Source organism: Euphorbia lathyris, chromosome 9 (genome assembly GCF_963576675.1).
Source record: "Euphorbia lathyris chromosome 9, ddEupLath1.1, whole genome shotgun sequence".
NCBI classification, from domain to species: Eukaryota; Viridiplantae; Streptophyta; class Magnoliopsida; order Malpighiales; family Euphorbiaceae; genus Euphorbia; species Euphorbia lathyris.
The window spans coordinates 25,173,745-25,201,599 of NC_088918.1; the positions used below are offsets into that span (position 1 = coordinate 25,173,745).

At 37.3% G+C, this 27,855-nt stretch overlaps 2 protein-coding genes and 1 non-coding gene across 13 annotated transcripts; 2 read left to right on the forward strand and 1 right to left on the reverse strand.

Moving 5' to 3' along the window:
* The first annotated feature begins 9,464 nt into the window (after nucleotides 1-9,464).
* On the forward strand, nucleotides 9,465-13,379 carry LOC136205566 (cysteine synthase). 3 transcript variants are annotated; one of them, XM_065996221.1, is made up of 12 exons: nucleotides 9,481-9,621; nucleotides 9,747-9,821; nucleotides 10,132-10,189; nucleotides 10,284-10,393; nucleotides 10,658-10,715; nucleotides 10,981-11,244; nucleotides 11,324-11,461; nucleotides 11,569-11,620; nucleotides 12,294-12,373; nucleotides 12,662-12,721; nucleotides 12,822-12,902; nucleotides 13,069-13,379. In XM_065996221.1, the coding sequence occupies exons 3-12, from the start codon at nucleotides 10,148-10,150 to the stop codon at nucleotides 13,159-13,161; spliced, it is 978 nt and encodes a 325-aa protein (XP_065852293.1). In that variant the 5' UTR covers nucleotides 9,481-9,621; nucleotides 9,747-9,821; nucleotides 10,132-10,147; the 3' UTR covers nucleotides 13,162-13,379. The 3 variants fall into 3 exon arrangements, with proteins under 3 accessions (XP_065852291.1, XP_065852293.1, XP_065852290.1); XM_065996219.1 differs by lacking the exon at nucleotides 9,747-9,821 and having other exon boundaries at nucleotides 9,465-9,621; XM_065996218.1 differs by lacking the exon at nucleotides 9,747-9,821 and having other exon boundaries at nucleotides 9,607-9,746.
* A 1,181-nt stretch (nucleotides 13,380-14,560) lies between these two features.
* Nucleotides 14,561-19,197, forward strand: LOC136206251 (cysteine synthase-like). Of its 9 annotated transcripts, XM_065997226.1 has the most exons (13): nucleotides 14,567-15,000; nucleotides 15,255-15,354; nucleotides 15,435-15,518; nucleotides 15,842-15,895; nucleotides 15,983-16,092; nucleotides 16,196-16,253; nucleotides 16,660-16,923; nucleotides 16,998-17,135; nucleotides 17,241-17,292; nucleotides 17,443-17,522; nucleotides 18,436-18,495; nucleotides 18,598-18,678; nucleotides 18,815-19,197. In XM_065997226.1, the coding sequence occupies exons 4-13, from the start codon at nucleotides 15,857-15,859 to the stop codon at nucleotides 18,902-18,904; spliced, it is 972 nt and encodes a 323-aa protein (XP_065853298.1). In that variant the 5' UTR covers nucleotides 14,567-15,000; nucleotides 15,255-15,354; nucleotides 15,435-15,518; nucleotides 15,842-15,856; the 3' UTR covers nucleotides 18,905-19,197. The 9 variants fall into 9 exon arrangements, with proteins under 9 accessions (XP_065853302.1, XP_065853304.1, XP_065853298.1 ...); XM_065997225.1 differs by lacking the exon at nucleotides 15,435-15,518 and having other exon boundaries at nucleotides 15,839-15,895; XM_065997223.1 differs by lacking the exon at nucleotides 15,435-15,518 and having other exon boundaries at nucleotides 14,569-15,000.
* Nucleotides 14,848-15,008, reverse strand: LOC136207860 (U1 spliceosomal RNA). Its single transcript, XR_010676946.1, has one exon. It is a non-coding gene; the product is annotated as a U1 spliceosomal RNA (small nuclear RNA).
* Nucleotides 19,198-27,855: the final 8,658 nt, after the last annotated feature.

Here is a 27,855-nt window from a genome sequence, read left to right on the forward strand (position 1 = left end):
TCCTATTTAAAAACTCTCTACCCACTTTTGTACCCTAAAATCCCAATCAGTTGTTTGTTCGTTTTGTTCTTCATCATAACGAAATTACAAGATACAAAAGAAACTTCTCAATATCTCTAAAGCCTTATTTTCGAAGCGCAAGTAATCGAGGGGTCAAATTTTGGGGCTTTTGGCTAGGGTTAGCATGGAAAACAAGGTATGAAATTGTTGTCTAAAAAACTTTATAATTTTTCATAATTTTAGTCTCACTTGTTTGAAATAGGTTAGGGTTTTCTGGGCATTATCAGTCTTGAGCTTGTATTATCAGTTCTATTACATTTTTATTGTCATTTTTGCTAGTGTAAAAATTCCAGATTTTTGAGATTTTGGTGGAGATGAGCTGGACGCTAGAAATCTTGGGAAATTTTGTTAGATTTGTGCTATTTTTCCTAGTCTGGTTTGGTGCCTGTACGATGAAATATAAGAGGAAGAAGAAGATTCTAGCTTCTGATAATTTTTTTGCCACTTCTCTCTCTATAGTTCTCTTTATTCCTGATTTTGTTTTAATTCTAAATAATTTCATGTGAACTGAACTTGAGATGCTTCATACTTGAATATTACCCCTATGTCTACTCTTATATGAAGGATTAGAATTCCCACAAAGACGAATAATCTTCCAGGTTTCATTTCACAACCTTTCCTAAAATCTAAAATGAACTTACATATAGAAATAGTCAGGAGGTTCCCACAAGCCAAATAGGATGAACATCAATATTGCAGCATGCAGTTTTGACCCCATGAACTTTATAAAGTCATTGTATTATACTTTTTCTCTGGTATAATTGACTCCCTTTTAAAACATACAAAATTTACTTTCTTTCAATTTGTGTCATGTATTAATTAAAAAAGCATCAACTAAGCCCAATTAAATGAAAATAAAACTTTAAGCTCAATTAAATAAAAACTTAGAAGTTCAAGACTTGCTTCAGAAACAGAAAAAGAAAAGAAAGTATAAGGACTCCATAAAATAATCGAGTAAAGTTCATGGGCTTAAAAAGCCGTTTCGCTAACTTTATATGGAGAAGAAGAAAACTGATTTAGATGTATATATTCTTAAAAAAAAATTCATCAAAAAGCTATTGCTCGCATGTATATTAACTGTGTTCTCTTTATTGTTCATGAATGTCCATCTACATTAGTGACTATGACTCAGGCTGTAAAATCGCCTTTGACCGTAGAGAGGAGCGAATGCGTAGGGAATGTAACTGAAGCTAGAAGTAGTGCAGGTGAGAATGTAGTGATTAGGGAGGATGTAAATGAGGAGTTTGAAGAAGATGTAGATAAGGAGTTTAGAGAAGATGAAAGCGAGGAGTTTGAAGAATATAACAATGAGGAGTTAGCGGATGATGAAGTGAGGAGTTAGAGGACGATGAAAGTGAGGAGTTAGCAGATGAAGAACCATCGATTGCACAACCAGATGCACCACCAGAAATGACAGAAGAAGAAATGAGAGAATTTGATGAGCCTGCACCTGATTTAGATGATGAACTGGGCAGTTTACATGGTTCTGATAATGAAGACCTAGATATTGTCTATAGGCCAGAAGTGCGAAGTGAATTGGTTCTTGGTATGAGATTTACATCAATAGCATAATTTAGGAAAACATTGAGGTCTTGGGCTATTGAAACTGGCTATTCTTATGTGCTTAAGAAAAATTGTACAGATGTGATATCTGCTGGCTGTAGGGATAAAAAATGTAATTTCAAGATAAGAGCATCAGAAATTGAGGGATAACAAGACCTTTAGGAGTAAATCTTTATAGCCAAAACATATTTGCGCCAGAGAGTATGACCCTAAATTAGTCACTATTGAATTTATAGCTGAGAGATTCTTAGAAGACTTTAGAGATGATGAAGATTGGAAAGTAACAGTGGTTAAGAAGAAAATTAAGAGAATATTGGGGTTTGAGGTGTCAATATCCAAATGTTATAGGGCAAAAAAAGCTGCTAGGGAAATTATAGAAGGCGAGGTAAAAGAACAATACAAAAGACTGTACGATTATACTGAAACTGTGAAAGTCGTGAACCCTAGCGGTATGGTTAAAATGAAGACAAAGTTAACTTTAGTACATGAAGATAGAAACGAAGTTGCAGGTGATGATGCAAATATAAGCAGCCTTCCTAAGGAAATAGTTTTGTTCAAGTATTTGTACTATAGGTTGGCTGCACAAAAACAAGGATACTTCTCTGGTCTCAGACCTTTAATATGCTTGGATGGTTGCCATTTGAAGAGCTACATGGGAGGCCATATATTGTCTGCTATAGCAAGGGATGGGAATGAGAACATGTTCCCTCTTGCTTTAGCTGTTGTCGATGCAGAATGCAAAGAATCTTGGTCTTGGTTCTTAGGACTTCTCTAAGATGATTTTGGAAGTGTGGAAGAGACTGACTGGGTTTTTATGTCTGATCAACAAAAGGTCAGATTATTTGATATTTACACTTACTTTATACATGTAAGATATTTATTGATAATATGCAATGTTTGATTTTTTGGTATTGTAGGGCAAGGTGGAATCATTCAAGGAGTTAATGCCTAATGTTGAACATAGACATCGTGTTAAACATATGTACGAGAACATGATGATTCGGTTTAAAGGGCTCGAATACAAGCATTTATTATGGGTTATTGCATCTATAGGCACAAGGTAGCTTTGGGAGCATCATATGAGCAAACTCAAAGAGTTTGACCAGCAAGCTTATGATTGGGTCATGCAACATGACCCTAAAACATAGGCCAGGTGCAATTTCAATCCAAGAACAAGGTCAGATGCACTTCAAAACAATATATGTGAGGCTTTCAATGCATATATTAAAGATGCTAGATGTTTGCCTATTGTTTCGATGGTAGAAAATGTTAGGAAAAATTTAATGAAGAGGCATTATATAAAATTTCTTGGTATGTAAAGGTACCCTGGGGAAATATGCCCTAAGTATCAGGAAAAATTAGAAAAATTGAAAGTATTAAGTAGGAATTGTGATAGTATTGCTGATGGTCCTAAATTGTACGAAGTCACAAGCTTTAGTAGATGTGTGGCAGTAGATCTCAATGCTAAGACATGCACATGTAGAATGTGGGAATTGTCAGGTATGCTTTCTAGGCATGCAATTTCTACCATTTACTTGAACATGGAGAAACCGGAGATGTATGTGGACAAGTACTTCCACAAGTCCACATACATAGATATATATAGTCATACATTCAAACTTGTACCTTCTAAGGAAGATCGGGAGAGGACTTAATACCCAGATATCCACCCCTAGATTGTGCAAAAGCCACCTGGTAGGCCTAACAAGAGAAGGATTAGACAGCCAGATGAACCTAGAAACCCCTACAAGGTTCCTAGGGCAGGAGGTGTTGTTAAATGTGGCAAGTGCAATCAAGCGGGACATAATACTAGGGGATGTAAAGCTGGGATAACTGGGGAAACTCCATGGCAAAGAAGGGTGCGCAAAACTACAAATAGAAGGGCTGGTCAAAATGTTCAGGTAATATTGTATTGCTTTAGCTTTTATTGTTAGAATGTTAAGTCAAATTATGTAATGTTAAGTCAAATTATAGGGTAAATTTCATCAATGGTGTACAACATTTGCCTCATTTCACACTTTAGTGTACAACCTTCAATTTGTCTCACTTTGGTGTACATCCGGTAAAAATGACCGGTCAACGTCTGGTCAATGCGCCACCTCATCATTTTTATTCAAGTCATTAGTAAAGTAGGACCCACAAATTATTAAAAAAAATCAATTTTTATCTTTTCTCTCTTTTACCCTTATCTCTCTATCTCCTCACTCTTCAAATTTCTTTCTCTCTCTAACCTCTCTCTCTTTAAATTTCTTTCTCTCTCTAACTCACCCCTATATCTCTCTAATTAAAGAAAGAATAAGTAACTATTATCTAATTAAAGAAAAGTGAACATAACTGAATTAAATTAATTATATTATTAACTTGCTTCATTCTTCCAATTTGTAACAATATTATTATTATTATTTTGTTGGAAGGTTCAATGAAGAAAGAAAAAAAAATGTGAGCAAAGACCTGAAGAATGAAGAGAGAAGTCATGAAACAGGAAAGCAAAAATGTTGTCTCTAACTCTACAGCCCTTTCTCAATTTTTAATTGATTAATGAAGATTTAATTTAATTTAGTTAACCTTTTCATTTACTTAATTAAATCAGAGTTTCATAGAACGACAGTATATTTACTTAGTAGATTTGACTTGTTGCATCTAAACATCTAGATCACTGCATTTCTTTTATTTTTATTTTTTTATTTACCTTCTGTGATTCTGTTTGTTTAATCTTCAATTTTATTTTATTTTCATCTCTTCTTCTTCTCATTGCTTTTGTTCCTAATCAATTCAACCACTTTCATTAGTTCTATTCTTTCGTAAATATTGTAGCTATACTGTAAATAACTCATTAGCTATGCTTTCTTGAGAGGTTAGAGAGAGATGGGAGTTAGAGAGAGAAATTTAGGGAGAGAGATTAGAGAGAGAGAGAAATTTGAGGAGTGAGAAAGAAACTGAGAGAAGAAGATGAAGAAATGGAGAGATAAGGGTAAAATAGAGAAAAAACAAAAATTGTTTTTTTTATAATTTATGGATCTCACTTTACTAATGAATTGATTAAAAATGATGAGTTGACGCGTTGACCAGGTGTTGACCGGTCATTTTTACCGGTTGTATACCAAAGTGGGAGGTCACCTATAAGGTCGTACATATTAGTGAGACAAATTGAAGGTTGTACACCAAAGTGTGAAATGAGGCAAAAATTGTATACCATTAATGAAATTTACCCTCAAATTATATAATCAATAAGCTTGTGTGTAGATGAGTCCACTAAGAAGGGTTGGAAGACCAAGGAAGAATGGTCAAAGTGCCTCAATAAGTAATTAGGTAAAATTGTTTCATAATTTAACCAAATAATTGTTTTAGTACTGTGCTGCTGTTGGTTATGTTTATCAATTTGTTTTATGGTCATGTTTGTAAACTCAATAAGCTTGTGTGTCAATTTTTAAACAGCAAGCTGCTCCTTTTATTAGTGATTATCAACCTGCTCCAAAGCATAATGCTTCTAATTGTGTTGAAATAAGAAGGGTGCAAAGCCAATCTGTGGTATGATAGAATTCCTTCAAAGAGAAAATCATATGAGTTATTGTTGATTTTTTTTAGTGTCTACACTTCATTGATGTATTATGTTCTTACACAAGCAATGAGAGGTAAAGGTAGAGGTTCTAGAAATCAAGGTAGAGGTTCAACAAATCCGACTATGTCATCAAGCTCATAATTGCCTCCACAACACTTTAGACCTCCAAGAGCAACAATTCTAAATCCAAGTTATGCTGCACCAACATTGTCATCATCCTAAAAAAGCGTTTCACAAGAGATACCCGAGACAAGCAGAAGTGTGCCTCCAAGCAGGGTATCTTGTCTTGAAGGACTGTCAGAAAGATTTGGATATGGGAGGCCGACTTTGGACAAATGATTGAAGTTGTGGTTTTTTTGTGTTTGATTTCATCACAATTATTTTGTCTTGATAATTGAACTTGTAATCTATTATGTGGTATAAACAATGAAGTCAGTTGCCGCATAGTTAAGGTTTTTTTTGGACAATGTGTGATCACTTGTTTACATGTTTTTGTATCTGTATTATGACATGGAAATGGCAAATCCTCTGTTAGTTATTTTGTGACAACTCATTAGTGTGGAATTGCCAAAGTTATTAATTAAGCTTCAGTTTTTGGACAATATTTGTCTAAATTAAGTGTTTGTTTTTGGTTTGTTATACCACGGGTACCTATTTGCAAAAGCATCCAAACCACGGGTATCTATTTGCAAAAATATCCAAACCACGTGTACCTATTTGCAAAAACATGCAAACCACAATAATTTATTTGAAATTAAATCTCATTGACTAAATTACCCTCGGCCACGTTAGCATATAGACGACGTCATCATCCGTTTCCGCGTTTTTGAAAAACGGAGCATACCATATGTATTTATTTGTTCGAAATCAAACTACAGGTATTTATTTGCCAAAACTTGAAACCACATGAGTTATATTTGAAGTTAACCCTAAATAATATTACACATCCCGTGCAACTCACGGGTCTTCAACTAGTAGATAATACATTTGAGATTTATTAGCAAATGAGTATTAGGAGGGATTAAGAAAGAATCTGAATATTAATTAGATTGTAGTAGTAATTTTGTATCCTTTTGGTCATATATTTGTAAAATTGAAAAAGAATATATCTTATGAAAAAATAAATATTAGTTTTTGGTAAAAAAAATAAATATTAGTTGCCATGTGGTAGGATCGTCTCTATCTTCGGAAATACATAGTATATAGTATTTTTTATATAAAAAAATAGTATATTTGTAGTTTAATATATTTTGATCATCTAGACTATATTACATCATACGATACGAATCAATTAATAACTTCGAAATTATCTTTTAACTTTTTTAATAAAATAACAAAACTAGCGTGGCTTGTTTTTCTTGTCTGCACAATAATTCCTACTATAATAATAGAAAATTTTCTATGATATCCATAGTATGGATAACTTTTTTTTTTTGGTATAAAGATATTTTTTAAAATTATTTTTATTTCATTTTAGTTTTTTTTTTAAGAATTTCATTTTAGTTAAATTATACTTAAAATTCTAATAAAATATTCGGTTCAACTATTGTTTTTAGATAGAAGCTATATTTACTTTATTTTTATTGTTTACTAATAATATTTTTAATTGTTTACTGCTTGTTATTGTCGATAACTGCTAACAAAATGTTCTTTAATTTTAACTTGATGATTGATGATGAATTCTTGATCGAAGCTCTTCCCTGTGAGGCACCGTTGGGATCGGCGGGGGACACTCCGATGCCAAAGTCAGTAACTTGTATGAGAATAAACTGTAAACACGAAGTAGGGTTTTGGAAAGTGTGTACCTCAATAGCTTGGGACGCAAGCTATTTATACTCATGTAGTTGTAACTCTGGATAACTAGAAAGTCTTCATTAATGCCTCATTAATGGCGGTTATTGATCTTATTCAAGTATGACCGTTAGCACATTAATGGGTTATTAGTTGCCTTTATTGGGAATTGGTCCTGCTGTCCTGCGGACGTATCGAGGTGTGACGGCGAGTCTCCCAAAGTGTTTGACCATCTATGGCGTGTTGAGGGATCTATCAATCCGCCTTGCTTCATACGCCACTGCTTCGGCGGCTCTCCTTATCCACAGTCGTTTGGTTAATTACTCTTTTGATCCCGCTAATAATATCCGGATGTTATCATAACTAAATGTGTATATTATAATGTTTGAAGTAAAAGAAAATAAAAAAAGAAGTTCTATAATGGAGAGCCAAACGGACATTTAAAGTGTATTTGTTTCAACGTTTGGGAGGAATATTTAGTTTTATAATTCTCATTCCCAAACATATTTCTTCTGTATATTCTTATTTCCATAACATTTTGACAAAAGAACAATAAATTTTTAATTTTTATTTAATTATTTACATTATTTTTTTATAAATGTGTACTGCATAAGATCAAAAAAAAAAAGATTAAGATAAATAAATAAATAAACGTTTACTGCATTCTTTTCTTTTATTGAGCAAATTTCAAATTTAATCCAGTGGTTCCGTCAATTTATAAATGAATGTTTGTATTTTTTTTTTTGTTGGTAAAAGAGTACTAAGATTCTTGTTGTTAGTAAAACTAAGAACTTTTAGTTGATTCTATCAGTTTTGAACGTTGATAATATCAAATTATTCCAAAAATTAAAATGTGTTCATATTAGACAATTTATATACTAACAAAGACATTTCATCATAATTTTACCAAATACTAATCAACTAATAACAAAGAGATAACAACTCTCCGATAACAACAACATCAAACAACTAACTACAACAGCTAACAATAATAACAACAACTCTCAGATAACATCTGAACCAAACGTGCCTTTAACATCTGTATTGTTTCTTTTTAGTAGTTTTTTTAATGTTTTTGTAGTGTTTAGTTATAAAACGATCATAAAAAATTAATTGTTCTTCAATAAGTATAAATTTTACCTTTAAAATAAAATAAACAAATATTTTTTTATAGGGGGTTAAGAGTTTCATCGATTTATAAGTAGACTAATGTGATTTTTTTTTTTTTTTACAATAGAGGATATGTGTTTTTTGAAGTTACAATTAAAAAAAAAAACTAACATTGTTTGTCACAATATTAAGTCAATAACACATCACATTATCAAATCAATAGGTATCAACATGTCATGTGATCAAAGTTAATAGGCTTAATACATCATTTGCCCCCTGAACTTATCCAAAAAACTTGATTGATCCCCTGAACTTTCAAAGTGTTCCGATAGCCCCCTGAACTTGAAAAAAATATTCAGTTAGCCCCCTGAACTTGCGTAAAACGTAATCAATTGATCACTCAGTCGTAAAAAAGTAAGTTAAATGCGGAAGATGTATTCCACGAGTCTTTTAAAAAGTAAAACGACCAAAATCGGAATATACGATTCTAATATTAGAGAAGACAAGTTGTATAGTTGAGCAAGCAATAACTTCCTTTTTAATCTATTTTTTAATTATGCAATAACATTCTAAGATACGTGGAATACATTTTCCGCATTTAACTTACTTTTTTACGACCGAGTGATTAATTGATTACGTTTTATGCAAGTTCAGGGGGCTAACTGAACGTTTTTTGTAAGTTCAGGGGGCTATCGGAATACTTTGAAAGTTCAGGAGGCCAATCAAGTTTTTTGGACAAGTTCAGGGGCAAATGATATATTAAGCCAAGTTAATAAATCAGTAAGTCATATCATCAAAAACTAAAGTCAAAATCTTGTTATTCTATATGTTTAAAACATATATCATCTTTTATATAATTAGATGTTTTATTCTGATTTGCGTGTTTGGATGATTTGATTTTATACAGAAAATTGACATTGTGAATTCGTTTCAAGCCGAGCTTTAGACACTATTTTTTTTGGAGTGTGTTTAGCCTTAGATTTGGGGATTAAAAACGTTGCTATTGAAGTTGTTCTTATGTTGAATACCAAAAAGAATAACCTTTCATGTTTGTTTATTACTGAGGTTTGAGAAGGTTCACATTTCACATATTTATCAAGAGCAAAATCGTGTTGCTGATTGCTTAGCTGGCTTAACTCATGATTCTTCTTGATATTACCTATCCGAAGATCACAGGATAATTTATTTTCTTCTGCGTTTTGTTTTTCTTTTGTTTTTGTTGTTATAAAACAAAAAATATATATTCGTTGAAATCAATTTAATTTAATTTACTCTTCCCTAACTTTAGGATCAAAGCAAAAAATAATATTAGGACTCTTCCTTGCATCAAAAGGCCAGATTGAGTCCTTGACCAAAATTCCATAAAATTCCAAAAATAAATAAATAATAAAAAGAGAAAGAAAGAAGCAATAAGAAGAAACCAGATGCCAACTATGGTGAATGCAATGCAACTTTGACATTAACAACGACAACACTAAAAGCCATAATACCCATTCTTACGATCATCACACAACGACAATTTCATTTTCCTTGATAAGGTAACAAAACTATACGCCTCTTATCTATCACATATAGAAATTTCACTACCAATTTCTTCAAATATTTGCAATTATCATTCGCTCTTGCCTCGACTTCATCACTTCCCTTTCTTTCTTCTATACAGGTAAGCTGCTCGCTCTTCTTTTGTCGAATCAATCCTTTCGCAATCTCTCTTTCTCTCCTCTGTTTTGCTTCAGAGGTTTTGTTTTTTGATCAATTTCCCCAAATTTTTTGGTAGATGTGTTAATCCTTTTTTGTCGAGAGCTTTGATTAGTTTATTGCAGTATGGTTTAGGGTTTAGTTCAAGGTTTTAAATTGTTTAGCTTGTTGTTTCGGGTCTTTCAGTAGATATTCTGCTAACTGCCAAGTGTTGAATTTAACCAATTGAATTGAAAACTCGATTTTCTCTAAATCATTCCCCCAATTTTGTATTGGCTTAAAAATTCTTTCGATGTTATATTCCTCTTAACATATTCGCTGATCGGATATCGTTTTCAATGCGTTTGCAGTGATCTTGATTGAAAAATGGCGGTGGAGAAGTGTGGTATAGCCAAAGATGTTACTGAAGTAAGATTTTCTTCAATGGCATATAGTTTTTATGTGGCTTGTCTTATGAAATTTCGGCCATGGCTTATGTATTCATTGCTTTTGACTTGAATAGTTGGTCGGTAACACACCTTTGGTGTATCTCAACCGTATTGTGGATGGTTGTGTGGGTCGCATTGCTGCCAAATTGGAGATGATGGAACCTTGTTCCAGCGTTAAGGACAGGTAATACTTGCTTTTTTTTCTATTATTAATTTTTTTTGAAGTTTTTGGTGGAGGCTGATAATATTGTACTACTCTGTTTCTTTGTTGGATGTTTGGATTGTTGTTCTCTAGATCTGCAGATTTGTTTATTTTTGTATGGAAATTTATGTTTTTGCTTAGTTTTTATATGAAAAGCATGCATTGCAGCTTCAATCTGGGAATTTGATTTCCAGTGTGGTTGCCATTATCAGAGAGAGTTTTATATGATGATTCTTTGATTTGTAGGATTGGATATAGTATGATTGCAGATGCAGAGGAGAACGGACTCATCAAGGCTGGTGAGGTTAGTGATTGATCATCTCACCTTGTGGAATTTTTAGTTGCTTTAAAACCCAGTAAAAGCTGTCATGTAGTCCAGAACATGACCAACTTCAAACTGACGTGATAAGTAGGAGAGATTTACACACTTCATTTCCTTACACCAGCAAACACTTTTAGTTTCCTTTGATCTTTTGAGGATTTGGAAGTGCTAATAGATATAGAAATTTTTTTTGGAGAAATGAGGAGAAAGAACTTTGACATTTGTATAATCTTTGTTAATGCTGAAGAGTGTCCTCATTGAGCCCACAAGTGGCAATACTGGAATAGGGCTGGCATTTATGGCAGCTGCCAAGGGCTACAAGCTCATTATCACCATGCCTGCTTCAATGAGTCTAGAGAGAAGAATGGTTCTTCGTGCTTTTGGAGCTGAGCTAGTCCTTACTGATCCAGCCAGAGGCATGAAAGGGGCTGTCCAAAAGGCAGAAGAAATAGCAGCAAAGACTCCCAATTCTTACATCCTCCAGCAATTTGAAAACCCTGCCAACCCAAAGGTACCATTCCGTTAAACCTTTTGCCTATCATTTGGTTTCTTAGTGGAGAGTTACTAACATATATCTTCTTTTCTGGCAGATCCATTATGAGACTACTGGACCGGAGATTTGGAAAGGCTCAGGTGGTAAAGTTGATGCTTTGGTTTCTGGGATTGGTACAGGAGGTACAGTTACAGGTGCAGGGAAGTATCTCAAAGAGCAAAACCCTGATATAAAGGTTAGCCTGTTTGCATTTTACATCTATAGATGAAGCAATAACCTTACCAATATTGATTTCTTACCATGAGGAGGATGGTATTCTTATGTTATCTTTTTTGTGCTTAGCTTTATGGCGTAGAACCAGTTGAAAGTGCTATATTGTCTGGAGGGAAACCTGGTGAGTCATGATTGCTTGGTCATTCATTTTTATTTTGTTTATTATTTTTTATTATCCTGTTTTTCGATTATTCCATTGTTGTGCATTAGCCAACCTAAATGGTTGTATTGGCATTGGCGATTCTTGTAATATTCCAGTGTCGAAGGTTAACTTATTTTAGTTGCCATTTATTTCTGTTGAGTTTTAGACTGTCAACATATTTAATTTCTTGTGCTTAGTGAATGTTTTCAACACTACCTATATAACATTGTATATCTTTTCGGTGATTCTTGTTATTATAAAGAAATAAGTCCACAAGTTCGTTTATATACATTTATAGTCCTTTAACTAATTATTTTCACAATCGATCTTCGTGAGAAGGTTGAACTGAGAAGGATGGAAATGATTAGAATGTTGTAACATCTTATGATATCTGTTGTTTCAATGTGCGAAACAAGCATTCTAAAGTATTGGAGCTTATTTTATATATATATACTATTAGCTTATTACGTGCTGTTAATATATCCGAACTTTTGGTATTGGTAAGAAATCATGAGCAGCGTGTCTTTATTCATTTTAAGATTACTATAGAAGATTTTGCAAAACATTATCATATTTGACGTAGCTTCGTTCACATTATTATCTGGTTGAAGCAAATGCTTATTAATACTCGCTATCTTGATCGATTCTGAAGGCCCACATAAGATCCAAGGAATTGGTGCTGGCTTTATTCCAGGAGTTTTGGATGTCGAAATACTCGATGAAGTTGTTCAAGTAAGTCTCAGTCCTTTAGGTAACCAAGTTGCAATCTTCCACTTTACTGCATAGGTGAACATTGAGAATTTGCATGTTTCAGCGGTCGATCTGTTCCGTGTGCTTAAAACTTCATTGGATACCGATAGGATTCATCCAAGCATATTCTTTGTGCTTTATTCAATGTTCTTTCTTTCTTATTTTATTAAATTCCTGTTTGGACAACAAATAGGATATCTTGTTCCCATCTATGCATTTATCGTCACAATTACATGCAAGGATTTATGTCAACATTTACATCACTTGCAGATATCAAGTGAAGAATCCATTGAAACCGCTAAGCTACTTGCCTTGAAAGAAGGGTTGCTGGTAAGCTTGATTTTGTTTCGATATATGTTACAGCAATGAACTTTATCTGCATAGTTGGCTCTCCTTTTCGATTTTTTTTAAGAGATGGTTTGTATTGCAGGTAGGGATATCTTCTGGTGCAGCTGCAGCTGCGGCCATTAAGATAGCAAAGAGGCCCGAAAATGCTGGAAAACTCATTGTTGTAAGTTCGATTTGTTATTTCCTTTGCTATAGATAGATGTTATAACAGTTTCAATCAAAGTGATCATATGTAAGATCTGAGTGTTTTCTTTCATTACGTTAGTTTAGTTTGTTGATCATCTCGCAGATTTCTGATCAACCTTAAATGCTTATTGTATGTTAAACAGGTGGTATTTCCCAGCTTTGGCGAGCGTTATCTATCGTCTGTGCTTTTCGAATCAGTGAAGCGTGAGGCGGAAAGTATGGTGTTCGAGCCGTGAGTATAGAGAGAGAGTCGGAAGCACAGGTAGCATCTCTTTGTGGGGTTTGATTGATCACGATCATGCAGCATATCAGAATAATGACACAGGTGTTTGCATTTTTGCAAGGAAAACTTGTGGGCTAAAACTGAATGCTTTCTGAGTATTGTAAAATGAACAAGTTATTGAATTTGTTTCTTCCTAATGTTGAATCATAGTGAACTCTTTCAACTGTTGTCCATTGCTGGTGGTGTAGTAGTAACTGCAGATAGGGGTGATAATTTGGTGTTATCGTGTCAAAATTGTGTCAAGAGAAATGATAATAATGTCGCGTCAGTCGGTTTGATCCTGGAACCGCGTTATGGTGTTAGAAATTGACACCCCTGACTGCAGATGAGTTGTCTCCTATTACTTGATGCTTCGCCATCAAATAATACTGTTAAATTTAAAATAATAACAATAAAAATATATATAGTTAAAATAAAATGCAGGGTGTATTATATAGTAATGCTTTAGATACTTATCTCCTAATATTCTATATTTATGCAAAATTTTCTTTTAAAAATATATTATATCTTAATTACAAACCATATAATAAGGGTAAATTTGAAAAAAGTCAAAAGTGTAGTGATAATATAAAACGTCTAAGGACATTTATTAGAGACCGAAAAGAGTGTTATTTTAATGCGTACAAGCAACAGACATAAAAATGAAAACCTATCATTTATTAAAGGGAAAGAGTATTATTTTAATGCTTACAAGCAACAAACATAAAAATGAAAACCTATCATTTATTAAAGGGTGTTGCTATTTACCGTTTCAAATTACTAGTTACTGCTTTTTATTGGACAATTTTAATCTCTTTCAATCTTGGAAATGAGTTACAACTCGAAAATAATTATGAGTTACAACTTGAGAACTGTGTCGAAAATGGTGGATGAGGTATAATTATGAGTTACAACTCAGGAAATGGTAGATGAGAGGTACATTTTTCCACCCCATCGGAAATGGTGGATGAGGTACATTTTTCGTGGACGAAGTACATTTTTCGCCAGGCGGCACAAAAAACGCCAGGTATAACCACGAAGAAGCAACGAACATAAAAATGAAAACCTATCATTTATTAAAGGGAAAGAGTATTATTTTAATGCTTACAAGCAACGAACATGAAAATGAAAACCTATCATTTATTAAAGGGTGTTGCTATTTACCGTCTCAGATTACTAGTTACCGCTTTTTATTGGACAATTTTAATCTCTTTCAATCAGAGTACCCTTAGAAATGAGTTACAACTCGAAAATAATTATGAGTTACAACTCGAGAACTCTGTCGAAAATGGTGGATGAAATGAGTTACAACTCGAAAATAATTATGAGTTACAACTCGAGAACTCTGTCGAAAATGGTGGATGAGGTATAATTATGAGTTACAACTCAGGAAAATGGTAGATGAGAGGTACATTTTTCCACCCCATGACAACAAATAAACAATAAAACTTGGCACGTCTCAGGAAAAAAAAAAAAGAGAAATTACGAAGTCAGAAAAACATGAGTAAATTTGTTAGGGGGAGAATTGCGCATCTAGAAGACGAGAATATGAAATTTGTTGAAAAAAAAAACAGTAATGAAAAGCCGATTGAACACTGGGCTATTAAGTTCAAAGAGACCCAAATATTGGTATCCAGAAGAAAACTTAAGACTAGTAATGGAAGGGGCCGCGCGAACGCAGGCCCCCACTGGCACAAATTATGACGTAGGCTCTCCCTCTTTGGGGAGACCTTAGACCAGCACCCTTCCTAAGTGCAATGGAAGTCACTGATCTAGGCCATAGTCCTTATTGATCACCATTGACCCCGTCCAGGTAAGTATGTTACAATAGCGTCCTTCCCTTCTATTTATAGCCTTTTGCTTCACCATCTTTCTATCACATTTACGATGTGGGATATTCCTCTTTTCACTTTCCCTCGCATTCTGTAGAAATGAATGATTTTAACTGCTCTTTGATTCTTCACTGGTATTCAATAACCAAAAAGAAGTATCTTTCATTTAATAATTAAACTGAATTTTCAATTCATGGAGACAAATTTAGTTCCTACTTTGTTTATTATATCCCAGGACAGGATATATGTAAGAATATATCCAATCTACTCTGCTTCAGAGTCAACCGAAAGGAAAGCATTGCAGAAAAGAGAGCTCAAAACAGAGAGAGTTGCTGGTTAGGGTTCTTGCTTGCTTATCTATTTGATTCGCTTTACATGACATTTATTTTATAATTATTGTAACTACCCGGTTCAGGCAGGGTGATTCCGGGATAAGTATGGCGATGAGGATAGGGAATTAACCAAATCACGCTTGATTCCTTGTTTTTTCTGCTATTGAGTAATTAACATTTCTTGAGTAGTTGTTTCGTCATATTTGGGTGATTAGAATTTCTCAACTTTGAAGATATTTTTTTCTTTCTATTTGGACTGTATAAGCTACTTAGTTACTTTAATTAAGTAAGAGATTTTCTCAAATTTGCATTATTGGAGCTCTTCCATCTTTAGCTAATTTGGCACTCAGGTAGTATTCCATACTTCAATTCAATGTTCTTACATGGATAACTGAGTTTCAGAAGGTTGTGGAATATCTCTGACTGTTATTTCATATATGGTCGTGTTTTGCTTTTCTGCAAGTTATTCTACTGCTTTGTTTTCTAGCAGATTTTGTAGAAAATAATGGAAGACGGGTGTTCAATCAAGAAAGATGTTACTGAAGTAAGAAGTTTTCTTTTCATCTTTGCGATTGTCAATTGTTTCTTGCTTATATTTAGTGTTTGCAATTTTGGTGATCTTCTTCTACAGCTAATAGGCAATACCCCTATGGTGTACCTCAACAATATACTGGAAGGTTCTGAAGTTCGAATTGCTGCCAAACTTGAAAGTATGGAACCTTGCTTTAGTGTTAAAGATAGGTAAACAGATGATTTCTTTCAATTATCTATCTTTTTCCTTGTACATGTTGCCAGTGTCAATCTCGAAATCGTTAATATTGATGGTTTCATCTAAGATGTTCAGGATTGCACATAGTATGATCAAAGATGCTGAAGATAAAGGCTTGATTACACCCGGAAAGGTTGGTAAAACAACTTCTCAATTAGTTCATTATGTTGCCTTACTTAGCAAAGGGGAAAAAGGAAATTTAAGCTCTTCCCATAAAACCCTGAATAATGCTGGCTGTGTTTGTTTTATCTAGTTTTTGACCTTTTATGAAGGATGAAAAATACAATTCTTGAATTCATGCAAGCATTTACATATTATGTGTTGCATATTCATTGACCTTTTATGGTTATAGATGATATAAATGCTAGAAAAATGATAATAATGTTAGTCGGGTTGTCTATGTGAATCTTTGTCCTGTCATAAATTGTACATATTCTCAAGCTTAGGCTATAATTTCTTTGACCCTTGTACTCGTATCCGTTTGTACTAAAAGTTGCTCTTCTTTTTTGGGGGCTGTGTTGATATAAATTTGGCTGAAGAGTGTCCTCATTGAGCTTACCAGTGGTAATACTGGTATTTCATTGGCATCCATTGCTGCAGCGAAAGGGTACAAGGTAATTGTGATCATGCCAGCTTCAAAGAGTCTCGAGAGAAGGATTTTGATACGAGCTTTTGGAGCTGAGTTACATCTCGCAGATCCAAACAAGAGCTATGATGAGATTGTTAGGATGGCTGAGGAGATACTGAAAAACACACCAAATGGTTATATGATTCATCAATTCGAAAATCCTGCAAATCCAAAGGTATTCTTTCATCAATACATGTTATATTTAATGACCAAAATGATTTAACATTTGGTTCGTGGTCGTAATTGTAGATTCACTACGAAACCACAGGCCCAGAGATTTGGAAAGATTCAGGAGGGAAAGTTGATGTCTTGGTTGCTGGAATAGGAACTGGTGGTACTGTAACTGGTGCTGGGAGATTCCTCAAAGAGAAAAACCCACACATTAAGGTATTCTTTCTGCTATATTGGTTATGTTTGTGAAAAACGCCTTCTGTTCTTCATTTTCTATTATTCTGTTGATGGTATGGTATGATTTCCTTTGTTTATTTATAGGTTTATGGTGTAGAACCAGCAGAAAGTCCAGTCTTGAATGGAGGAAGACCCGGTAAGTTGTGAATTAAATCGCTCTATGCAGATTTATTTGGTTATTAGTTCTGTTACTAGATTGTTTTTTTATTAAATCCATTACAAGATATATGCTATTACATTTGATTTTCTCATATGTGAAATGGGTGCATTTATATGTCTGTGGAAGGCCATCATCTAATCCAAGGGCTAGGTGCTGGCACTGTACCTGCTGTTCTGGATGTTGGTATGCTTGATGAAGTTGTTCAAGTAAATTACTAAATTCTGAAACCCCATTTTCATTTGCTTTAAGTTGGCTAATGAAATTATTTTCTTTGCTTCCACGTTTTTGTTGGTACAATGAAAGGCCTAAAGCATATATTGAGTTGAGAATGGGGTAAATTATAGCCATGGACCTTCAACTTTGGCCTTACTTTCTTTATGGCCCCTGAACTTCAAAAGCGGACATAAAAGTCCTGAGCTTTACCATTTACTATTACTAACATAAAAGTCCCTTAATCTTTGACCACTCAAATAAGTAACTTCGATTGTTTTGAGGTCATTTTTGAAAAAGTGGATATTTAGAGAGAAAAAGCTACAAAACTGGTGATTTTGAAAATGGAAAGCATGGTTCCATAGAAAATGTGGTTCTAAACAACTTTAATTCTTCAACTTTTTGGTTTTGAGGTCATTTAGGAGAAAGTGAATGTTTAGAGATAGAAAGCAACAAAAATGGTGATTTGGAAAATCGAAATCATGGTTCCATAGGAATTGTGGTTCTAAACAACTTCAATTCTTGAACTTTTCCATTTTGAGGTTGTCAACAGTCATTTTGAAATTGTTTACTTTCGTGAGGGACTTTTATGTTATTAAATGGTGAAGTTTAGGGACTTTATATTAGTAAATGACAAAGCTCAAGGACTTTATGTCTGGTTTTAAAGTTGAGAGTCCATAAAGAAAGTAAGGCAAAGTCAGTGACGAATCAGGATTTACGAACATGGGGTGCTCGCTTGGGATGCTCTTTGTTGATTTATGGTGCTCAATTGATACTTGTTGGGTGCTTTTGCACAAAAAATTAAAACTCCATATACAATCACCTTAGAGATTTTCCCCATTTTTCTGAGACCAATGGATGCTCAACAACTTCCTTTGTCACTTTCATGATGTTGATACTGCATTTTAGGTGTCAAGTGAGGAAGCTATTGAAACTGCTAAGCTAATTGCTCAAAAGGAAGGTTTGCTGGTATGCATGATACGATGCTCCATAACGTTGCAATTTTTTCATTTCGAAACTCTATTCCGGCTCATGATGAGAATTGTTGGATTACTGTCTTTGGATGCATAGGTGGGGATATCTTCTGGTGCTGTAACCGCTGCTGCTTTGAAGTTGGCAAAGAGACCGGAACATGCAGGGAAACTCATTGTAGTAAGTGTGCTTAGACTAGTTCCAATGCAGTATAATCTGTTAAAAGTACTACTACAGCAACCATATCTACAATTGACAGCTGAGACTAGTTCCATTCAGAAACTGTACTGAAATACTAATCTTGCTTGCTCTTCAGGTGATTTTCGCGAGTGCTGGGGAACGTTATCTGTCGTCTAAGTTGTTCGAGTCCCTTAGGCATGAAGCAGAAAATATGACCTTTGATTAAGGTATTTTACTGCCTGCAATTGTGTAGTATTAGCAGGATTATGCTTCAAACTGAGGGCATGTTTGAGTCAACTGTCGCTACTCATTGTTTGTTGTCAGTTAGCTGTTTTTTGTTGCTGATAAAATAGAAAACACCGAACGGACACTTGCCACCTTCACAATTTCTCTATTTGATTGTTCATATCCATTCATCTGTTTGTGGCAGTTGAGCTGTGCTGATAAAATTCATGCACCAATGTAACTCATTCATCAGAACCCTTTACTGATCACAAGTTTTGATTGCTGTTAGTTTTACAGTATGACGCATTCTACATAGGCGCGGTATTAGTGAATTTCACCGAGTTTCACAAAAGGTGAAACCGAGTGAAACTTAACTGTGGTTTGTATTAATCAGTATCTCTAGTGAGATATCTGTAAATAGGAACAGGATACAATGAAAATATAGAATGAGACTTCCAGAGATTTCACCCTCCTTTCCTCACTGAATGAAGAGCCTAACCATAATAAGGTAAGATCATGTGTTGGAATTGGTCCAAAAATGTAAATGGACCTCCCCATTGGATTAGTTTTGTAATAACAAAACATAAAATCACAGTCCAAACTTCATCTCTTTATTTTCTCATCTCCTTCCATTCGAGTTTCATCTCCAACATCACTTTCAAGAATCAATCCAACCTTCTTGTTTATTTCCAGCATTATGTAAGTTTTTGTTAATTTTAAATACATAATAATGAAATGCAATTGGTAATTATATGTAGTTGAAGTTAATTCTAAGTTAGACGAAATTTTCAATTTGCAATTTATGATTTTATTACGCCATTCACGAACTACGAAGTAATTTAACCTAGTTTTTCACCTTGTATATCGTGAATTGCGAACTAACTTTTAACATTATTGTTATTTTGCAATTTAAATAAATTGCGAACCAGTTGATAAAATTGTGTTTCACATTTTCAAAATTGCGAAGTGCTATTGTGGTTTAGTTGTTTCGCAATTGCCAAAATGCGAACTGAGTTTGTCAAAATGGAAAGTTAATTCAACCTAGTTTTCTACACTTCACATATCACCAATTGAAACCTACTAGCCCAATTGCGAACTAACTTTTAACATTTTTATTTCACAATTTATATTAGCCCAATTGCGAACTAACTTTTAACATTTTTATTTCACAATTTATATTAGCCCAATTGCGAACTAACTTTTAATATTTTTATTTCGCAATTTGAATAAATTGCAAACCAGTAGATAAAATTGTGTTTCACATTTTAGGAATTGTGAACTTATAATCACAATTGCAAACCCATTGTAGTTTAGTTGTTTCACAATTGCTAAAATACGCATGAGTTTTCCAAAATGCGAAGTTAATTCAAAAGTATTATATGCCTTTCTTTAATATGATATATTATTATTGGAATTTGAGAATGGATTTTGCGTATGTCCACAGAGTTTGTTATTTATTTGAACTTGTGGAATGACCAATGAAAAAAGTTGCAAATACCATGATATATGTGAGTGGCGAATTGAAGTTGCTTTGTGTTTCAACAAAAAGCAAGCTGCAGAGGTTAAAAGAGAGATCTTACACTTTTATAGGTGTTGATCCGACCTCATTTAACCTACGTCTGTCCATGCAAGCAAAAGACGGTCCAAATAAAGCTCTTGGTAAAGTAGTATCTATTGTTGATCTCAATGATGTACAATGCTTCCTAGAGTATTGGTGGAAAAATTTGACCTATTTGATCCCACTATATATTGAATTGATACCGCGAACAATAGATGCATAAAGACTATGAAGTTTTAAGAAAGAGAATGTTGAGACGAGTAAACTCCGCAAGACAATACACATCTAAACCTTATATCAGGTCAGTCAAGTTGGGAACCATTTCTTGATTTACAGATTTTCTTCAAACCTTCTTTTGGAGCTTTAGGAGCCATTTAAACAAAAAGAGAAAAGAACAAAAGCTAAGAGAAGAAAGAGGACAACTTATAGGTTTGGAAATGGCGTTTCAAAGCAGGAAACAAAAGAAGATGTGAAAAGTTCGTCGACTGGAATTTATACCAAGTGAAAGATGTTGAAGCGTTTTCGAGTCATAATTTCTTTGGAATAATCAAAGCATTTGGTAATGATTGATTTCAAAGAGGTGGTTTGCGTGTAGCATTAATGTGACGTCATTAATGTCAGATGCATTTAAATAATGTTCTCATTGGAAGAAGGAAGTCCCAAAAAGACTTTCTAGCGTAGTTTAGGGGGGGACATCCGATACGGTATTAACTAAATGGTTCCAACGCTCAAAGTAAATACTGTAGCCCGAAGCTAGCAGTTGGGCCTAATTCAAAAAGGTCATAGCTGATGGAGATGTAAAGGCCCAATTATGAAGAATCTTCTTTAGGAGTTGCCTAAACGGACATATGGACCAATAGGAGTTCTAATCCCAATGTTTCTTTCTAAATAGGAACTGATAACGAATATACATTTTGACAAACAAGCAAGAAAGCATCATAAAATTCATGAAAAAGGTCGGTACATCATATCAAAAGAAAGCACAGATACAGAAATTTAAGAAAACATTCATACGAGCTGCACGTTTACACGGTCCGGGTTGGGGATAGCTTCGTCATCCATCAAGTCTTGATACATTGCTCGCCAGTCAACACACTCATCAGTATTATGCCCATGATACAAACATGCCTTGCCAACATGGGTCACGCGGTGGTTAGGGTTAGCCGAAACCGGTCCAAGAAAGCCTTCCCTAGCAAACTCGAGAAACACCATGTTTCGAGGCTTCAAAGGATCGACAAACATTGGACCATACGGACGAGTCGGTGAAGCATGACGCCCCACTCATCGATACTCCGTTTCATGAGGAAGATTAGTTACCCTCTCCAGCTTGTCGGTAAGAAGCCTCTTAATCCATGAAGGATGAGGATTTAAAACAGGAGCAACTGTCTCATCAGGATTAAGATAGCCAATCCCTTCTTACGACCAGATTTTCTTCTCAGTCGAAGAAAACGCACTTACAGCTACCTCGCAGGAATCCGTCACCGACCCAGTATAAGGCATGGAACTCTCACTTTCCATAGTCCTTTTTTGAGAGCTTGTACGCCGCCTCACCAACACCGGGGAGGCATATCGCACTTTTCTGTCCAAATCATGATCATCCATCGGCGGACAATACACATAAGGGTGAGGCACCACCAAGATCGCTTTCTGCACTTCGAGCACCCTGGCAGGATCGACAACATCCCGAAGAGACATACGGGAGGAAGGATAACTCACAACAAAACAAAGAATAAATCTTAGCAGAATAAAAGCACCCATATTCAATACAAAAACGACACCAATTTATAGCCAAAAAACGACAAGACATGAAAGATAGCTCATCAAAAGTAGACATCAAATTAAGTACAGAGATAATGGTAAAGTGTTCACAGAGATCTTCCAAAAATCCAACAGAGTACGGTTACATCATTACATAAGAAAAGTTACAACAGGACACCGTTCACGTCTTTTTCTTGAACTGACCACAGAATTCCACAGCTTTGGCCTGGGAGTCTTTGTCGAAGACATCTGGCGCAAAGATCACCTCGGGAGGCACAGAATAACCAGCACTATGAGCTGCAGAAATCAGCATCATTCGGTCCATTTTGATCAGTTTCTCTTCGCGCTGCCGAGCAAAAGTCCGCAGATCCGCTGCCTCTTTCCTCGCTAGCTCAAGTTCCCGACGGAGTCTCTCGTTCTCCGCTTGAGCGCCAAATTTTTCCTCGATTGCCATAGCAAGCTGGCGGGTCTTGTCCGACAAAGTCTCCTTCAGATTGCGGGTCCAAGGCACAACCAATTTTAATAGCAGCCCACAGCGCCGCAGTTCTCCGACATCACGAGACGATCGCTGCAACAGCTCGACATTCTTCTTCTTTTCCTCCGCTAGCTGGTCGGACAAACTGGTAATCCGCTCCTTATGACGAACGAGCAACTCATCGGCATTGACCAACTTCGCCTTCACCGTCTCTAGCTCAGCCACAACGCCTCGCAAACCCTCCTCCATCTCCCGAAACACGTTTTCATCGTTCACACACATATCAAAAACCATATTCGCATTCGCAATAGCCTACAAACATAACAACACGATAAGTTTCTAGCCTTCAAGAAAATGACCATGTTAAGAACAAAACTTACCACACCAAGGGCCGACAAAGTCTCCAACCCCAGATTCACCTTCGAGACACCATCCATCCGAAATAACTCTCCAGGGACTCTGGCAACCCGGGCCATCGCCCGAGGTAGGTCCGACGTCATCATATCGGAGTGCACCGATAACCCCATAATAAACTCATGATACTTTGCTAGTTTAGTGTCCATCCTCTTCACCATCTCTGGGTGGTCGCCAACCCTGTCGACCAGGTCTGCCGACAGCTCGGCCTCCTCGACGCGTGTTCGCTTTGAACTCTCATTTGCACCACCAGCACCCTCGGGAACGGTCGACCCTTCTTTTTCGCTCCCCATTTTTCCTTTCCCCTTGATCAACTTGCGTTTCCGAGACGAGGCAGCCTCAATCTGACCCTCATCCATCACGCTGTCATCAGGAATAAACTCGGGCTGCTCCCCCACCCTAACAAGCTCGTTATCTTTCACAGGAAGCCCCTCGGGAACCTCTGCAGCCACCTCCCCGTCGCCGGCTACGGAAAGCACCCTGTCCATACTTTGAATAACTTGATTCGCATCCTCAAGCGACGAGAATGAGGCCGGAGAGGCCGAGGCCCCAGCAAAAGCTGCTTTAGTATTCTCGATGCCCACACCGAACTCGTCTGGGTCGAAGTCCATGCTTACCCACGGATCTCCAACACCTACACATACATAAAGCCATTCAAACACAATTTCTAAGTAGAAGAAAAAAGCACTACAAAACCCCTCACACTCCTCACCTACTACAATAATATTCACAGTGATGACACGCGGAAATCCAACTTTGCTGCGTACCGTAGTTTTATGTATTGGGGGCCCTTGATCACGATACCTATACCAGCTCCATCTGCTGAGGAAGCTCCATCCGTGTACATCGTCCACTCCTCTACTGGAGATTTAGGGAGATTCACCCCTTCTTCGGTGAATTCATTCACAAAGTCTGCCAAGACCTGACTCTTCAAGGCGGACCTGCTCTCATATCGCACATCAAACTCTCTCAGGCGAATTTCCCATTCCATCAATCTCCCTGAAGTGTCCGGCTTTTGCAATAATTTTCTCATGGGTATATTCGTGTGAACTATGACAGTGTGGGCCTGGAAGTATGGCCTAAGGCGGATTGCCGTGGTGACAACGGCCAGAGCCATTTTATCAAGTTTAGAATACCTGGTTTCAGCATCCTTCAATACTTTGCTCACGTAATAGATTGGATACTGCTGGCCATCCTCTTCTCTTATCATGACTGTGCACACAGCTTTATCTGTAACCGAGACATACATGTAGAGATTCTCACCTTTTAAGGGTCGGCTCATCATGGGCGGTTCTGAGAGAAACCGTTTGATTCCTTCGAAAGCCTTTTCACAATCCTCATTCCACTCGAATGCCTTTTGCTTATTGATGACCTCATAAAAGGGCTGACACCTACGAGCTGAACAGGAGATAAACCTGCCTAAGGCCACGATCCGCCCGTTAAGGCGTTGCACTTCCCTGATGTTCCGTGGTTCTTGCATTTCCAGAACGGCCTTAACCTTGTCAGGATTTGGGCTCACTCCTTTCTCACTAATCATGAATCCCAAGAACTTTCCATATGTCGCACCAAAGGTACATTTTTCCGGGTTCAGCTTAATATTGTGACGTCGGAGTACGTCTAGTACCTCCCTTACATCATCTGCATGTTTTTCCACAATGGTGCTTTTGATGATCATGTCATCCACATAGACAGAGTAGTTATCACCTTTGCTTTCCGCGAATATTTTGTTCATCATCCGCTGATAGGTGGCACCTGCGTTCTTAAGCCCAAAGGGCATGACTTTGAAGCAATAAGTGGTTTGGTGAGTCACGAACGAGGTCTTGATTCTATCTGAAGGCTCCATGGGGATTTGATGATAACTTGACTTTACGTCTATAAAGGAGTACATAGCATGTCCGGCGGTTCCATCTACGAGTATGTCAATACATGGCAAAGGATAGTTGTCTTTGGGACAAGCCTTGTTGAGATCCGTAAAGTCAATACACATGCGGTAGGATCTGCCTGCCTTCTTCACCAGAACGACGTTCGCCAACCATTGTGTATAAAGTACCTCTTCAATGGCGTCCGCCCGTTGGAGCTTGATGATCTCTTCCTCTATCACCTTCTGCCTTTCAAGGCCATGGTTTCTCTGTTTCTGAGCTACAGGAACTGCATCTTTATCGATGTTAAGTTTGTGAGTGATCACGTCTGGACTGATCCCTGGGAGGATCTCATCTTTCCATGCAAAGACGTCTTCCGCTTCATGGAGAACCTTGGTGATTGCTTCTTTAACTTCACCTTTGAGCCCTTTAGCCATTCACACCTGCTTTTCATCCGCCATGAGGTACATTTCTGTCTCGCCCAAGGCCATTGTGACGAGTTCCTCTTTATCTTCGTCCCTAGATTGGGGGCGAATCATTAGTGATGCCGAATACGTCTCTTGAGCCACCTTTTGGCTCCCTCTGATCATTACACCTCCCTTGGCCGTGGGGATGTAAAGAGTTAAGTGGCGTATGGAGATAAGGGCTGCTGCTTCGGAGATAAAGGGCCGTCCGAGGATAATATTGTAGGCCAACTGACCATCCAAGATAGAAAATTCCAGATCGCCTTTCCAGACCTGATCCTCATCTGCTAGCTCACAATCCAATGTTACCTGGCCTTTTGTCTAGATGGTATGTCCTGTCACTCCCAGGATATCCACTACGGTTGGTTCTACTTGGATTGGATCAACCATGAGTTTGGCGAAAGCTCCTCTTGTGATGACATTGCACGAGCTCCCAGTATCGATCATCACTCTTTTCATCTCCCAGCCTTCCACCATCATAGTAATGACCAAGGCATCTGCATGAGGAGAGATCTCTGGACCCACGTCTGCAAAGGGGCGATTCAACGATGCCCTGTCAAGAGCGGTGGTCTTTGCCTTTTTCAATACTGGTTGGTACCCAGGTCCACCTGCTATGACATTGATGGTCCCCTTTCCTTTCTTCTTTGGGTCATCTCTAGATCTATCATCATCTCCCTTCTTGCCATCATTTTGGATGAACCGATCCAATTTGCCCCTCTCAATGAGACGCTCTATTTCCCGAGCTAACTCCCAGCATGCATCTGTGTCATGGCCATTTTTCCTGTGATATTTACAATAATTTTTAGGATTTTTACCAGTATTGGTGTACTCCCCCCCTTTTGGTTCGGGGGTATGAAATGCTCTGTTTGTGTTGACTGTTCTCGATCCACATAAGCACTTCACTTTTAGAAGCATTGAGAGGTGTGAAGGAGGTGACAAATGTCGATTTGTTCTTAGAACCCCTTCGTCGGCTTCTAGAGGAGGAATCCTGGTGCTTGTCCTTTTCTCTATCCCGATGGCGAGATTCGCCTTTGTCCCTTCTAGGTGGAGATGGTGATTCACGTACCTCCATAAAGTCTTTGCAGCGCCCCATCAATTCTGCCATGCTGCTGGACTTCTTTCGAATTAGATCCTCCTGTAAACTCTTACAAGTGGTGTTTTTTTACCAGAGATTCCACTGCCATGGAGATATCCACATCAACAATTTGTATACACAATTTTTTGAAAGTGTTTACATACTCTCGAAGGGATTCGTTCGCCTTCTGCTTTAATTCAAAAAGCTTCCTTGACTTGACCACTGGCGGGATACAACCGGTGAATTTAGCACAAAATTCTCTGCTTAGTTGGTCCTAACTGTCTATTGAGCCAGGTGGTAGAGATTGGAACCAGTCATAAGCGGGACCTCCTAACGTGGTGATAAACATTTTGCATAGCACTGGTTCAGTTGCACGATTGAGGCGAAGCAGTATTCGGTATTTTCTGGCATGGGCCTCTGGGTTGTCAGCACCCGTGTATATAGGGAGATTAGGTATTTTAAAATGCCTATCCATTTCCTCTGCCTCGATCCAAGCCGTGAAGGGCGAATCTCTATTGGCGATTGGGTCATGCCTGGCATTCTCCTCATTCATGCGGAGCACCGCAGCTCGAACTCTGTCGTCAAAATTCTCCGGACCCGCCCTTGGGCAGCCCCTCCGTGGAGATCTGCTTTGAGAAGATGAAGAGCTGGATCCCGAAGACGGATCCGAGGGTGATCGTCCGCCTCCTCCTCCACGTCCACCTCCTCCACCCTGTTCGCCCAGGGGAGCTTGACCGCTACCCCCTCCAAAGCCTCCTGAAGGAATGTGCCCATCATTCCCTTGGTGTGGTAGTGGCGGTGGCCCATTTGAACGTGGTGTCTCCACGGGCCTTTTACTCTGTCTACGTCCAGTAGACGGGGGTGATCTGCCTTGGCGGGAGGATCTCGGTCTTCGGGGCGAAGGTGATCCGGACCGCCTACTTTTCTCTTTTCTACGCTTTTTGTGTTTTCGCCCTTCTGATCCACCCAAGGAGAGATTCGACCGTGGTCGCCTTGGGATATCTGATCCGCCTAGATTTATCCCACGGCTTGCAGATCCGCCAGGAAGAGTTTGATCATTCCCTTGACTTCCTCCTGCGCCAGGAGGGAATAATTCCCGATTGATTGGTCGTTCTCCAAACGCCGCCGTAGAAGTTACCATGGATTCTGTATTGTGAGCTTGGAGAAATGAAGAATTGAGGGCATTTGGTCCTAGAGTCATCTGGGGCCAAGAAGATATCGTAGATGTGGGCGCCATTCTCCAAAACGGAGGGATGATCATGAATGGTCGTAGGCGATTACCTGTCTCAAAGCCAAACTTCTCTCCTATTGCTTCCGCACACATGTTGATGAAAGCATCCGGGGGCATA